Source organism: Chiloscyllium punctatum, chromosome 5 (assembly GCF_047496795.1).
Source record: "Chiloscyllium punctatum isolate Juve2018m chromosome 5, sChiPun1.3, whole genome shotgun sequence".
Taxonomy (NCBI): Eukaryota; Metazoa; Chordata; class Chondrichthyes; order Orectolobiformes; family Hemiscylliidae; genus Chiloscyllium; species Chiloscyllium punctatum.
In genome coordinates, this window is record NC_092743.1 from 14,613,102 (window position 1) to 14,628,572 (window position 15,471).

The 15,471-nt window shown below is 52.4% G+C and overlaps 1 protein-coding gene across 1 annotated transcript in view; it reads left to right on the forward strand.

Annotated features, from left to right (window-relative positions):
• fam210aa (family with sequence similarity 210 member Aa) overlaps positions 1–15,471 on the forward strand; it is a 29,129-nt gene that overhangs the window by 4,489 nt on the left and 9,169 nt on the right. The window contains exons 2-3 of the mRNA XM_072569791.1: positions 5,405–5,936; positions 11,480–11,591. Coding sequence (XP_072425892.1) covers positions 5,449–5,936; positions 11,480–11,591 — 600 coding nt within the window. The 5' untranslated portion in view covers positions 5,405–5,448. The remainder of the gene's footprint in view (positions 1–5,404; positions 5,937–11,479; positions 11,592–15,471) is intronic.

Consider the following 15,471-nt stretch of genomic DNA (forward strand, 5'->3'; position numbering starts at 1 on the left):
CCCAACCCTCCCCGATCCGCATCCCCCCCAACCCTCCCCGATCCGCATCCCCCCCAACCCTCCCCGATCCGCATCCCCCCCAACCCTCCCCCGATCCGCATCCCCCCAACCCTCCCCGATCCGCACCCCCCTAACCCTCCCCGATCCGCACCCCCCCACCCTCCCCGATCCGCATCCCCCCAACCCTCCCCGATCCGCATCCCCCCGATCCGCATCCCCCCCAACCCGCCCCCTCCCCAACCCGCCCCCTCCCCAACCCGCCCCCTCCCCAACCCGCCCCCTCCCCAACCCCGCCCCCTCCCCCAACCCGCCCCCTCCCCAACCCGCCCCCTCCCCAACCCGCCCCCATCCCCAACCCGCCCCTCACTCCCAACCCGCCCCCTCCCCAATCCGCCCCTCCCCAATCCGCCCCCTCCCCAATCCGCCCCCTCCCCAACCCGCCCCCTCCCCAACCCGCCCCCTCCCCAACCCGCCCCCTCCCCAACCCGCCCCCTCCCCAACCCCGCCCCCTCCCCAACCCGCCCCCTCCCCAACCCGCCCCCCTCCCCAACCCGCCCCCTCCCAATCCGCCCCCTCCCCAATCCGCCCCCTCCCCAATCCGCCCCCTCCCCAATCCGCCCCCTCCCCAATCCGCCCCCTCCCCAATCCGCCCCCTCCCCAATCCGCCCCCTCCCCAATCCGCCCCCTCCCCAATCCGCCCCCTCCCCAATCCGCCCCCTCCCCAACCGCCCCCTCCCCAACCCGCCCCCTCCCCAACCCGCCCCCTCCCAACCCGCCCCCTCCCCAACCCGCCCACCGCCCCCTCCCCAACCCGCCCCTCCCAACCCGCCCCCTCCCCAACCCGCCCCCTCCCCAACCCGCCCCCTCCCCAACCCGCCCCCTCCCCAACCCGCCCCCTCCCCAACCCGCCCCCTCCCCAACCCGCCCCTCCCCAACCCGCCCCCTCCCCCAACCCTCCCCCCCCCCCAACCCTCCCCCCCCCAACCCTCCCCCCCCCCCCAACCCTCCCCCCCCCCAACCCTCCCCCCCCCCAACCCTCCCCCCCCCCCAACCCTCCCCCCCCCAACCCTCCCCCCCCCCAACCCTCCCCCCCCCAACCCTCCCCCCCCAACTCCCCCCCCAACCCTCCCCCCCCCCCAACCCTCCCCCCCCCAACCCTCCCCCCCCCCCAACCCTCCCCCCCCCCAACCCTCCCCGATCCGCATCCCCCGTAACCTGCACCCCCGTAAACCTCCCCGATCCGCACCGCCTAACCCTCCCCGATCCGCACCGCCTAACCCTCCCCGATCCGCACCCCCTAACCCTCCCCGATCCGCACCCCCCTAACCCTCCCCGATCCGCACCCCGTAACACTCCCCGATCCGCACCCCGTAACACTCCCCGATCCGCATCCCCCTCACCCTCCCCAATCCGCACCCCTCACCCTCCTCAATACGCATCCCCGTAACCCGCACCCCGTAACCCTCCCCGATCCGCACCCCGTAACCCTCCCCGATCCGCATCCCCCCTAACCCTCCCCAATCCGCACCCCCTCACCCTCCTCAATACGCATCCCCCGTAACCCGCACCCCGTAACCCTCCCCAATCCGCACCCCGTAACCCTCCCCAATCCGCACCCCGTAACCCTCCCCAATCCGCACCCCCTAACCCTCCCCAATCCGCATCCCCGTAACCTGCACCCCCGTAAACCTCCCCGATCCGCACCGCCTAACCCTCCCCGATCCGCACCGCCTAACCCTCCCCGATCCGCACCGCCTAACCCTCCCCGATCCGCACCGCCTAACCCTCCCCGATCCGCACCGCCTAACCCTCCCCGATCCGCACCGCCTAACCCTCCCCGATCCGCACCCCCCTAACCCTCCCCGATCCGCACCGCCTAACCCTCCCCGATCCGCACCGCCTAACCCTCCCCGATCCGCACCCCCCTAACCCTCCCCGATCCGCACCGCCTGAGCCTCCCCGATCCGCACCCCCCCTAACCCTCCCGATCCGCACCGCCTGAGCCTCCCCGATCCGCACCGCCTGAGCCTCCCCGATCCGCACCGCCTGAGCCTCCCCGATCCGCACCGCCTAACCCTCCCCGAATCCACAACCCCCAAACCACCTCAACCCCCACCAATCCGCCGCCCACCCTCCCCCAATCCGCCCCATCCCCCCTCCCCAATCCGCCCACCCTCCCCCTCCCCCAATCCGCCCCCCCTCCCCCCCTCCCCCAATCCGCCCCCCCTCCCCCAATCCGCCCACCCTCCCCAATCCCGCCCACCCTCCCCCAATCCGCCCACCCTTCCCCCTCCCCCCCTCCCCAATCCGTCCCCTCCTCCCCCAATCCGCCCACCCTCCCCCCCTCCTCCCCTCTCCCCCCCTCCCCCCCCTCCCCCAATCCGCCCACCCTCCCCCCCTCCCCGACTCCCCCAATGCGGACACCCTGCCCCCCTCCCCCCCGCCCCCCTCCCCCCGCCCTCCGCCCACCCTCCTCCCTCCCCCCCTCCCCCAATCCGTCCCCCCCTCCCCCAATCCGCCCACCCTCCCCCCCCCTCCCCCAATCCGCCCACCCTCCCCCCCCCTCCCCCAATCCGCCCACCCTCCCCCCCCCCTCCCCAATCCGCCCACCCTCCCCCCCCTCCCCCAATCCGCCCACCCTCCCCCCCCCCCCTCCCCCATCCACCCACCCTCCCCCCCCCTCCCCAATCCACCCACCCTCCCCCCCCCCCTCCCCCAATCCACCCACCCTCCCCCCCCTCCCCCAATCCGCCCACCCTCCCCCCCCTCCCCCAATCCGCCCACCCTCCCCAAATCCGACCCCCGCCCCCCCCTCCCCCCTCCCCAAATCCGACCCCCGCCCCCCCTCCCCAAATCAGACCCCCCCCTCCCCCCTCCTCAAATCCGACCCCTGCCCGCCCTCCCCCCCTCCCCAAATCCGACCCCCGCCCGCCCTCCCCCCCTCCCCAAATCCGACCCCCGCCCGCCCTCCCCCCCTCCCCAAATCCGTCCCCGCTCGCCCTCCCCCCCTCCCCAAATCCGACCCAGTCCGCACTCCCCCACCTCCCCCAGTCCGCAACCCCCCCCACCCTGTCCGCACCCCACCCCCAGTCCGCACCCCCCCAACCTCCCCAAGCCCTTCCCCCCCCTCACCCTCCCCCCCCTCACCCTCCCCCCACCCTCCACCCTCCCCCCCCCTCACCCTCCCCCCCCCCTCACCCTCCCCCCCCCTCACCCTCCCCCCCCCCTCACCCTCCCCCCCTCACCCTCCCCCCCCTCACCCTCCCCCCCCTCACCCTCTCCCCCCTCACCCTCCCCCCCCTCACCCCCCCCTCACCCCTCCCACCCCCCCACCCCTCCCCCCCCCCCACACTCCCCCCCTCACCCTCCCCCCTCCCCCCCTCACCCTCCCCCTCCCCCCCTCACCCCCCCCCACCTCCCCCCCCTCACCCTCCCCCCTCCCCCCCCTCACCTCCCCCCCCTCACCTCCCCCCCCTCACCTCCCCCCCCCTCACCTCCCCCCCTCACCTCCCCCCCACCCCCCCCCTCACCTCCCCCCCCTCACCTCCCCCCCTCACCTCCCCCCCCCCCTCACCTCCCCCCCCTCACCTCCCCCCCTCACCTCCCCCCCCTCACCTCCCCCCCCCTCACCTCCCCCCCCTCACCTCCCCCCCCTCACCTCCCCCCCCTCACCTCCCCCCCTCACCTCCCCCCCCTCACCTCCCCCCCCTCACCTCCCCCCCCTCACCTCCCCCCCCCTCACCTCCCCCCCCTCACCTCCCCCCCCTCACCTCCCCCCCCTCACTCCCCCCCCTCACCTCCCCCCCCTCCTCCCCCCTCACCTCCCCCCTCACCTCCCCCCCCTCACCTCCCCCCCCTCACCTCCCCCCCCTCACCTCCCCCCCCTCACCTCCCCCCCCTCACCTCCCCCCCCTCACCTCCCCCCCCTCACCTCCCCCCCCTCACCTCCCCCCCCTCACCTCCCCCCCCTCACCTCCCCCCCTCACCTCCCCCCCCTCACCTCCCCCCCCTCACCTCCCCCCCCCTCACCTCCCCCCCCTCACCTCCCCCCCCCTCACCTCCCCCCCTCACCTCCCCCCCCCTCACCTCCCCCCCTCACCTCCCCCCCCTCACCTCCCCCCCCCCTCACCTCCCCCCCCCTCACCTCCCCCCCCTCACCTCCCCCCCCCTCACCTCCCCCCCCCTCACCTCCCCCCCCCTCACCTCCCCCCCCTCACCTCCCCCCCCTCACCTCCCCCCCTCACCTCCCCCCCTCACCCTCCCCCCCTCAACCCTCCCACCCTCACCCTCCCCCCCCCACCCTCACCCTCCCCCCCCCCCACCCTCACCCTCCCCCCCCCACACTCACCCTCCCCCCCCCCACCCTCACCCTCCCCCCCCCACCACCCTCACCCTCCCCCCACCACCCTCACCCTCCCCCCCACCCTCACCCTCCCTCCCCCCCCTCACCCTCCCCCCTCACCCTCCCCCCCCCAACTGACCTCTACCTCATTACAACCCCCTAAACCCCCTCACTCCCTCGTCCACACCCCAAAACACACCTCCCCCCAAACTGGCCTCTAGCTCAATACACCCCTAACCCACCCCCTCATTCTGTAATCCACACCCTCAACCCTCCCCCAACTGAACTCTAGCTCAATACACCCCTAACCCCCCCACTCCCTAATCCACACCCCCTAACCCCACCCCCCCCAACCCTCCCCCCAACTGACCTCTCGCTGAATACACCCCTAACCCCACCCCTTCACTCCCTAACCCACACCTTCTATCCTACCCCCCCCAACCAACCTCTAGCTCAATACACCCCTAACCCCACCCCTTCACTCCCTAATCTGCGCTCCCTACACCTGGCTCCCACTGCAACTGACCTCAAGATCAATACACCTCTAACCCTAACTTCATCACTTCCTAATCACAAACCCCTAACCCTCCCCCCAACTGACCTCTAGTTCAATAGACCCCTAACCCATCACTCTCCGCCCTTCTGACTACCCACCCCCTTCACTCCATACCCCCAATCCGCCACCCACACCCCCATCACTCTCCACTACCTCGGCCCACCTACCCCCTCTGTCCCCAAAACCCACCACTCCCTACTCCCACCCAGACCCCCACCCACTCCCTACCCTCAGCCATTAGTCCTTACTCCCAACGTGTGGGTATGTCCTGTGTACAGTTGGTTAACATGTTTGCCTAAGGATCAGCAACTGGGCTTATTAGGTTATTTGACAGTGAAGCAATTTGAGTTGTCTTGAGGATATACAATGTGATGAAGTGAGAGCCATCAGTTCAGAATTAGATTTCTTTTTAAACAAGCGTTTATCGACTTCTGAACATTTGGTAGCATCAAAGTGGTACAGCTAAGATTCCTATGCAGAGTAACATTTTCCTGTTTTCTTTTCAGATATTCTTCACTGGGCTAGAAATTACTAGACTGACACCTTAACAATGCACAGATACTTCCTTCAGGCCATCATCTGGCACTCAAAGCAAGCTTGCAATGTCCGACCATGTGCCACACTTGTACTTTCAATGACAGGTGGGAAAATGCCTTTCTTTATCCAACATCGGGGGCAACGCCTCCACACATCACGTCCAGTTATTGTCTCTGAACAGAGGCGGCCAAATTTGCAGGAAGATCCACTATCCACACACCACGAGGGCCTTGATCATAGCAAAATACAAGAGTCCAAAACTTTTCCAGAAAATGACCCGCAACAAGATGCCTTGACGGACTCAGTTCAGAAAACATACTTTTCCTCCACAAAACTGAATCAAGAGGTAGCAAATGTGGAAACTGATCCTCTCCAGGACCCTTCAATAGGCCTTTTTCAACGATTCAAGAAGACATTCAAACAGTATGGGAAAGTCATGATTCCAGTACATCTCGTAACGTCAACTATATGGTTTGGTACATTTTATTATGCCGCAATGAAGTAAGTGAGTTGAAAGCTACGTTGCTCGATGTGTTGTAAGCTTTCAGATCCTTACATTAGTTCTGATTCTTCTGTGAATTGCCTTTAAATCTGTTTCTTCTGGCTCCTGACCTTGCTGCCACTGGAACGTTTTACCTGATCTACACTTAGCGAAACCATTCATGATTTTGAAACTATATTTTTAAGGTGAGAGGAGACAGATTTAAGGAGGACAAAGGGGCAACTTTTTTACACAGTAGTTTGTGTGTGCAGTGGCCTGCCAGAGAAGGTGTTGGATATGGGTACAGTTATAACATTTAAAAGATATTCAGTAATAGGAAAGGTTTGGAGGGATATGGGCCAAGCACAGGGAGGTGGGAATAGTTTAGTTTGGGAACATGTTCGGCATGAAGTGGCTGGACTGAAAGATCTGTTTCCGTACTTTATTACTGACTTTACAGCTTTCTAATGCATTCCAGTAGCCTCCTCTGCACTCTAGAAAACCCTTGACAAGCTTCCAAAAATATGTTTCTCGAAATTGGATGCATTACTGCTGCTGAGTGTCTGCTGTGACTCAATTAATAAATCTCTTGTCCCTGAACCACAGATTCCTAGTTTGAGGATATGAACATAAAAAATCAAGGTTGACACTTCAGTGCAATACTGAGGGAACACTGCACTGTCAGCAGTGCCATATTTCTAAAGCTGCTCCTATCAGCCTGTTCCTTTACAGATGTGAAAGATCCTCCCCATTGTACTATTTCACAGAGGAGCAGGGGAGTTATCCCTGGTCTCTTGGCCAATACTTGTCACTCAATAAGCATCACAAAAGACCAGAATATCTGGCCATGGTCATATTTCCTGTCTGTGAGAAATTAGCTACCACACTTCCTTCATTACAAGTGATTACATTTTAGAAAAAAATTCATGGGCTCGAAAGTACTTTAAGGGGCATCAGTGGTTATGAAAAGCACTGAATAAATGCACGTTGGTTTTTCTTCAAAACTGAGGTCTGACCAGCGTTAGGAAAGTTCCAGAGCAAGTTTTGTACTTCCATGTCTTTGTTTATAAAACCAAAGAATCTTTTTGTTTGATAGCCATCTCAACTTGTCTGAAATATTTATGTACGTACACATGGATGCCATTCTATTCCTGCACCACCTTCAAAATTGTACCACTGAATTTACATTACATGTTACACTGCCCTCATTCTGTGGCAAAGCCATTTAACATTGAAATGAGGAATACCTTCACTGAGTAAATCTTGGGGTTGTGCAGGAAAATGGGATGAAATTAGATTCCCTACAGTGTTGAAACAGGCCCTCCGGCCCAACAAGTCCACACTGACCCTCTGAACATAACCCACTCAGACCCATTTCCCAACTTTTACCCCTGACTAATGCACCTGGCATTATGGAGCAATTTAGCGTGGCCAATCCACCTAATCTGCACATCTTTTGACTGTGGGATGAAACTAGAGCATCCGGAGGAAACCCACACAGACATGGGGAGAATGTGCAAACTCCATATAGACATGATTTGGAGACCGGTGTTGAACTGGGGTGTACAAAGTTAAAAATCACAACACCAGGTTGTAGTCCAACAGGTTTAATTGGAAGCACTAGCTTTCCGAGCGCTGCTCCTTCATCAGCAGTCCAAAAGCTAGTGCTTCCATTTAAACCTGTTGGACTATAACCTGGTATTGTGTGATTTTTTAACTCCATACAGATAGTTGCCAGAGGCTGGAATCGAACCCAGGTCCCTGGCACTGTGAAGCAGCAGTGCTAACTGCTGAGCCACTGTGCCACCCAAGGTTGAGGTAGATCAGCAATGAGTCAAGAGTGTGGTGTTGGAAAAGCGGAGCAGGGGAGTCGTTGTTTCAGGCATGAGCCCTACTTTCTCCTAATAGATCAGCCACGATCTAGTTAAATGTCTGGAAAGCTTTGAGGGGCCAAAATGACACGCTCATATTTCATTTTCATATGTTCTGTTGGTAAATCCTGATCTTCATTGCTCAAAGTGAGGTTTGTGTTCATGCAGAGTTATTTCATTCTTGTATTTGTGTGTGTAATGGAAACTGAACTGAGATCACCTCTCTTGTAATATCAGTTGCTGTGCACCTCACTGCTCCTGTCACTGTCTGTCTCCCAAGAGCCTTTTATGCCTTTGCCTAGATCCTCTTTTTACATTGAAGAAGAGTACTTACGTGTCAGAGTAACAGTTGGCAGTGGCAAGCTGGGAATGTACAGTTCCTCTGAGCTTCTGGCATGTGCACAAGCAGGAAATTTATCATGTGGAGAAACCTGTAACTTAACTGGTGGAATATAGTTTGAACTTACTGCCCAGGGATCAAATTAGTATTGGGAATCCATCCCACTTGTATTATACTGGCAGTTTGTATAGTAGGGAGAAGAGCCAATTTCTACTTTACATAAAGGGAGGCAAGTTGTAAACTTTTTCCCAGAAATTTTTGTCTGCCTGGACAAACCAACCACCTCCAGTTAGTTCAGTTTTATATTGGGCTTTAAAAAAGCTGTTTATTTTAAAACTGAATATTTGAAGTATTTAGACCTGATTGGTATAAGGCTAAATAATGAAATAACACCTCTAATGACAATTGTCTATCCATTAGCAGCTTGTGATAGGAAGTTTAGTTTGTGAATACATTTAAAGAGCAGTTATTTAAAACAGAAGCTACAAATTTCCTAGAAACTGCTGGCGTTTCCACCATGACTTTGTGATGAAGCTTGAAGTAAATTTCGGAGTAATTGTCATAGCATTGTCTCCAATTAGTCTCCAATTAGTTTGAAATGTTTTAGATATAAAAATATTAAACTCAAATCTTCCACCAATGAAACACATGCCCAGGTACCAAACCCTGCCTTGGCATGTGTTGTCTGTCAAGAAATTTTGCAAATTGTAATTGCTTAGTCAAAGATTATGTTTCAAATATGTCTTTTCATCTTCCAGAAGAAATGAAGGGTGTTTCAGATTTTAATTGTCTGTCTTAATCTCTTCCTGAATTATCCTGAAAATCGTGTTCGTGATTTTATTACATCTTTCGTAAACCATCACAGTAAAAGCAAAGCTCGCAGGGAGGTCTTGTTCTTGTGCATATACTGGATAAGGTTGCCGCCAAGAGGACTGTCTGACTTAGATTTTAAAAGTATCTCCCTCGAATACCATTAATATTGGTGTGGCACAGGGATATGAACTGTTCACCATTTATATCATTTACTTAAAGGAAGTGACAGAAGGGTTGCCAAATTTGCTGATGATACAAAGTTAGGTAGAAAAGTGAAGTTGTACAATACGGAAACAGACCCTTCAGCCCAACTCCTCCATGCTGACCAGGTATCCTAAACTGAACTAATTCCATTTGACTATATTTGCCTGTATCCCTCTAAACCTTTCCCATTCATGTATCCACCCAAATGTTTTTAAATGTTGTAATTATATCTGTCTCTATGGCTTCCTCTGGCAGCTTGTTCCATACATGCCCCATTCTCTGTGTGAAAAAAATTTCCCCTTTGGTCCCTTTTTCTAATCTTTGGGAAAAGGACCTTAGCTATTCACCTTATTTATGTCAACACCTTACCCTTCATGATTTTACAAATCTGTAAGGTTTTTTTTTAGATTAGATTAGATTACTTACAGTGTGGAAACAGGCCCTTCGGCCCAACAAGTCCACACCGCCCCGCCGAAGCGTAACCCACCCATACCCCTACATCTACATTTACCCCTTACCTAACACTATGGGCAATTTAGCATGGCCAATTCACCTGACCTGCACATCTTTGGACTGTGGGAGGAAACCGGAACACCCGGAGGAAACCCACGCAGACACGGGGAGAACGTGCAAACTCCACACAGTCAGTCGCCTGAGGCGGGAATTGAACCCAGGTCTCAGGCGCTGTGAGGCAGCAGTGCTAGCCACTGTGCCACCGTGCCGCCCACAGGTTACTCCTCAGCCTCTGACACTCCAGAGGGAGAAAGTCCCAACCTATCCAGCTTCTTATATCTTGAACCCTCCAGTCCCAGAAACTTCCTTGTAAATATTTTCTGCACCCTTTCCTGTTTAACAACATACTTCCCATAACAGGCTGACCACAATTGCACAGAATATTCTAAAAGTGGCCTTACCAATGTCTTGTATGGCCATAATATGATGTCCCAACTCCAGTACTCAACACTCTGAAGGCAAGGGTGCCTTTGTCACGACCCTGTCTACCTGCAACAATACTTTCAAGGAACTTTGTACCTGCACCCAAGGGTCTCCACTCGACAACACTCCCCAGGGTCCTACCGTTAACAGTAAGTCCTGCCCTAGTTTGTCTCAGCAAAATGCAATATTTTTCATTTATCTAAATTCAGCTTTGTAAAGGACACAGGTTAAGTAAATGGGCGAGAAGTGGTAAATGTGGGAAAATGTGAAATTGTCTATTTTGACAGAATAAAAAAGAAACATTATTAGTGAGAAATTACAGAGCTCTGATATGCAGAGGGATCTGGATGACCTCCTGCATGGACCTCAAAAGATTAGTATGCAGGGACTCTAGGGACATGAGGGGAATTGATCACAAAAGTAGGGAGGCTATGCTTTAGGTTATGTAGAACACGAATGGGAGTGCATGTGGGTACTGTACACAGTGTCATTGGCCTTATTTAAGAAAGGATGTAATTGGATTGTAGGTAGTTCAAAGAAGGTTTATCAGACTAATATTGGGATTGGGCGATTGCTTTTAATTTCATGGGGAAAGATTGGACAAACTAGATTTATATCTCTTTGAGTTTAGATAGTAAGATGTAATTTGAATGAAACATACAAGATGCTGAGGAGCCTTGACTGTGGATGTGGAGATGATTTTGCCTTTTGGGAGAATCTAGAACTCTGAGTCCCTTAAAAGTCAGAGGTTGCCAATTCAAAATACAGAGAAGGCAAAACATTTTCTGACTGTTGAGAGTCTTTGGAACTTTATTGCTGAAAAATGGATAGAAGCAATTTTGAACATTTTTAAGGCAGCAATGGACTAGGGGGTGCATTTTTAAGGTGAGAGGAGGGAAGCAAATCTTTTCGAGAGTGGTTTGCATGGTGTGAACTTCCTGAGGAAGTGGTGGATATGGGTACAATTATGAAGTTTAAAAGACACTTTCTTAGATACATGAACAGGAAAGGTTTGGAGGGTTATGGGCCAGGTACAGGCAGGTGGGACTAGTTTAGTTTGGGATTATGTTTGGCATGAACTGGTTGGACTGAAGAGTCTGTAACTGTACTGTATGACTTTATGATAGATTCTTGTTAAGCGGGTGGGTAAAAGGTTATCAGGTGTGGGCATAAAAGTGAATTTGAGGCTAAAGTCAGATCAGGCATGATCTGATTGAATGATGACATAGGCTTGAAAAGCTAAATGGCTTACTCCTGCTCCAAATTTATGTTTGTAAATTGTTTTAAAAAAGGTTAGAGCAAGTGTGTTCAGTTTTATGTACTGCCACGATTTTCTTGCTGTTATCTTTTTTTAAATAAATGCTGAAATGATGTTAAAACCTTCTGTTTTTATTTCCAGGGGTATTAATGTAATCCCATTTTTTGAGTACGTAGGAGCACCCAAGGGTATAATAAATATTTTGAGTAATTCTCAGGGTGGAAATGCACTGACTGCTTATGCATTGTACAAGGTGAGTAAAGTGTTAAATTGGACCCGTCTTTGCATTGCATAACTTAATCTGTGTTTAAGAATTTATTCTCAATCAGTAATGTTTAGATGTTATCCTGTATGAATGGGAAGAATCTTTAATCTTTCAAGTGACTAGGCCAATGAATGTCAATTTAAATTTAATACTGAACAATCCAGTTAGGCATTGTGAGACAATAAATAAGAAACAGATATATAAAGGTGGTGATCCACAGATTGGGTTTGAGGGGCTGAATGGCCTGCTCCTGTCTTATATGGCACAATTCACAGGTGTGGAAAAGCCATAACCAGATCATGGGTATATGAGGCCTAGGGAATTGTTTTTTGACATCTAGCACACTGTCAGATGTCAGCTCCCTGCATTATGAGATGTTGAAGCCAATTTGATGCATGTAAGCCATGTGGAAAGTCTGCTTGGTCCAGCCATTGAACTCAGTAAGGTCCTGTAGAAATGCACACGGCACTCACAGGCCTTGTAGTCTTTTCCAAATGTTTGGCATTCATATCATACCAACAGCTTTTCCCTCCAGTAAAAGCTTTGCTATTGCGTATATTGCTGTTCTGATGATCTGTTTGCCCGTTACTGATTCACTGCCTCCCAGGCAAGTCAGCTGTTGTGAGAGAAGGAAGCCAGATGTTACCGATAGAAACTTGAGCACCTTTTTGGAGCTGTATTTGATCTGTTCCCATTTTCTTGCCAGGAACAATGTTTCCAACAATGACCTTTCATTATGATTGTGCTACTTTAAAGGTTATGAATATCTGAGTGGGCATTCCCTTTTTGGAAGGCTTTAGAGGACAGATATAAAGTCAATGGACCAGATCTTCTGAGCAATGGCAATCACTCCCAGACTGATATTGTGCTTCATTTTTTATGTAATGAAAGAGCTCTGCATTCCTGACAGGAGATTTGATCAGGGTTGTCTCAGAAACATTGAGCTGTACTTTCATTCTGTCAGGCGCCTCAGAACGCAAAGCAGTCAAGTTGAGGCAAACCATGCCCTTTGTCTCACAGCAATCAGTTACCATATTTTATGATTTTAAACATGAAGCATCACAAGGCACTTGAACTTCTCCTGTGAGAAGCTAAGTATGTAAGTTAAGTGTGAGGTCAGGTGCCAGGGCTCAAGGTGGCAACTGAGCTAGGTAAGTGTTTAGGCTTGGTCGAGGTGGGGGAGAGGGAAACAGATCGAGGGGGTGGATGTGTTAATGATTGATAGTTAACTGCCAGGCTTTCCCATCTATTGTGTTCAGTTGAAGTTGGTGCAGTTCGTGTCTTTTGCCTGCAGGTCACAGAGCTATACGTAATAGCCTGTCTAGCTTCCAATACACTGGCTCCTCATGAGGACTGGTTAGCAAGGTTAGATCTTATGGAATACAGGGAGAACTAGCCATTTCGATACAGAACGGGCTTTGAGGTGGTGGTGGTGGAGGGTTGCTTTTCAGACTGGAGGCCTGTGACCAGCGGTGTGCCACAAGGATCAGTACTTGGTCCACTGCTTTTTGTCATTTACATAAATGATTTGGATGTGAACTTATGAGGTATAGTTAGTAAGTTTGCAGATGACACCAAAATTGGAGGTGTAGTGGACAGCGAAGAGGGTTACCTCAGATTACAACAGGATCTTGATCAGATGGGCCAGTGGGCTGAGACGTGGCAGATGGAGTTTAATTTAGATAAATATGTGGTACTGCATCTTGGAAAGGCAAATCGTAGCAAGATTAATGGTAAGGTCCTGGGGAGTGTTGTTAAACTCATAGTTCCTTGAAAGTGGAGTCACAGTTAGGTAGGATAATGAAGAGGGCATTTGGTATGCTTTCTTTATTGGACAGAGCATTGAGGACAGGAGTTGGGAGATCACACTGGCTGTACAGGACATTAGTTAGGCCACTGTTGGAATATTGCGTGCAATTCTGTCTCTCTCCCATCGGAAGGATGTTGTGAAACCTGCCAGGGTTCAGAAAAGATTTACAAAGATATAAATCATCTTTATTCAGACAGTGGCAGGGCAGGCCCTTACCAATGTAGGGCACATTAAGGCACATCAGCCACATTAAGGAGATTTAAACAGTCTTTGAATAAGCACATGGTTGATGATGGCATAGTATAGGGGGATGAGCTTAGATGAGTTCACTGGTCGGCGCAACATTGTGGGCCGAAGGACCTGTTCTGCGCTGTTATGTTCTATGTTCTACGTTCTATGATGTTGCCAGAGTTGGAGGATTTAAGCTATTGGGAGAGGCTGAGTAGGTTGGGGCTGTTTTCTCTGGAACACCGGAGGCTGAGGAGGCCTTTATAGAGGTTTATAAAATCATGAGGAGCATGGATAGGAATAAATAGACAAGGTCTTTTCCCTAGGTGGATGGGTCCAGAACTGGAAGGCATAGGTTGAGGGTGAGGCGGGAAAAATTTAAAAGGGATCTAAGGGGCAATGTTTTCACACAAAGGGTGATGCATGTATGGAATGAGCTGCCAGAGGAAGTGGTGGAGGGTGGTACAATTACAACATTTAAAAGGCATCTGGATGGGTATATGAATAGGAAGGGTTTGCAGGGATATGGGCCAAATGCTGGCAAATGGGACTAGATTAGGTTAGGATAACTGGTCAACATGGATGAGTTGGACCGAAGGGTCTTGTTTCATGCTGTACATCTCTATGGTTCTGTGACTTAATTGTGCTACATTGTGAGCCTGACTGAAACTTCTAAGTTGCTTTATCAGTGTAGTCCTTAATGTCCAATATTAGATGTTACTGGATAATTTTGTGGTGTTAATATTTGCACATCCATTCTCAATGCAATCTTTGGCAAATCCAAGATGGAGGACGGGAAAAATTTCTGGCTGTAAGAGCTGCTCCTTTTTTTGAGGTATTTTAGGTGCTGGAGGGGATTTCCTCGAATTCCGGGAGCAGCAATTCCTGTTTTATATGCGGTTGCATTGTTTTGGAACTTTGGGAAAAAAACGTCAAAACAACAGCAGTTTTAAAAGGGAGAAGAGCAGACAAAGAAGCACATGGTGAAGACAGTGCAGGAGAGAGAGAGAACCTGCATAGTTATTGCCATTGCTGTTTTTGAATTCATGTGTCACTGGACATCAGAGTGCATCTGGGAAAATTAACAAACAGTGAATTTCACAACTAATCTTGGAGGAACCAACTTGAGCAAAGTCCACAGAATCAGAATCAGATAATTAATTGTTGTTTTAAGTCTGTCCAAGAGAAAGGCTGTATTAGTGGGGACAGTGGGTTCCTTCTTGATTATATGGTTTTGAAGATAAGTCTGTTGATCAAACATAACTATTAATTTAACCTGGGGCAGTGTTTTGTAGAGGAATAAGACGGCGTTATTTTCTGGGTCTGTAGGTTGTGAAGGAGCAAAATTGGCCTTTGCAGTGATATGTACTTCTTGTCAGATGTGGGAGCTTAAAGAGAGTTGAAGGGTTACTGCAGATTATATCTGCAATAAATGCTGTTGGATGCGAATCTTATCAGATCGAGTGGATCGGTTGGAGAGACAGATGGAAGCAATGAGCAATTTGCAACAGCAACAGTATGTGATGGATGGCAGTTATAGGAAGGGGGGGTGGAAGTGGAAGTCCAGGAAGGGTAAGAGAGGTCAGCTCCTAGGGCAGGAGTTTTTTGTGGATATACCCATTTCAAACAGGTATGCTGTTTTGGAAAATGTAGTGGGTGATGGATTCTCATGGGAACAAAGCATGAACAGCCAAGATTCTGGTATTGACACTGGCTCTAATGCAACAAGGGGTTCGTCGGCTTCCAAGTGATCAATTGTGTTAGGGGATTCTGTAGTCCGAGATACAGACAGGCGTTTCTGTGGCCAGCAGAGAAAAAGCAGAATGGTGT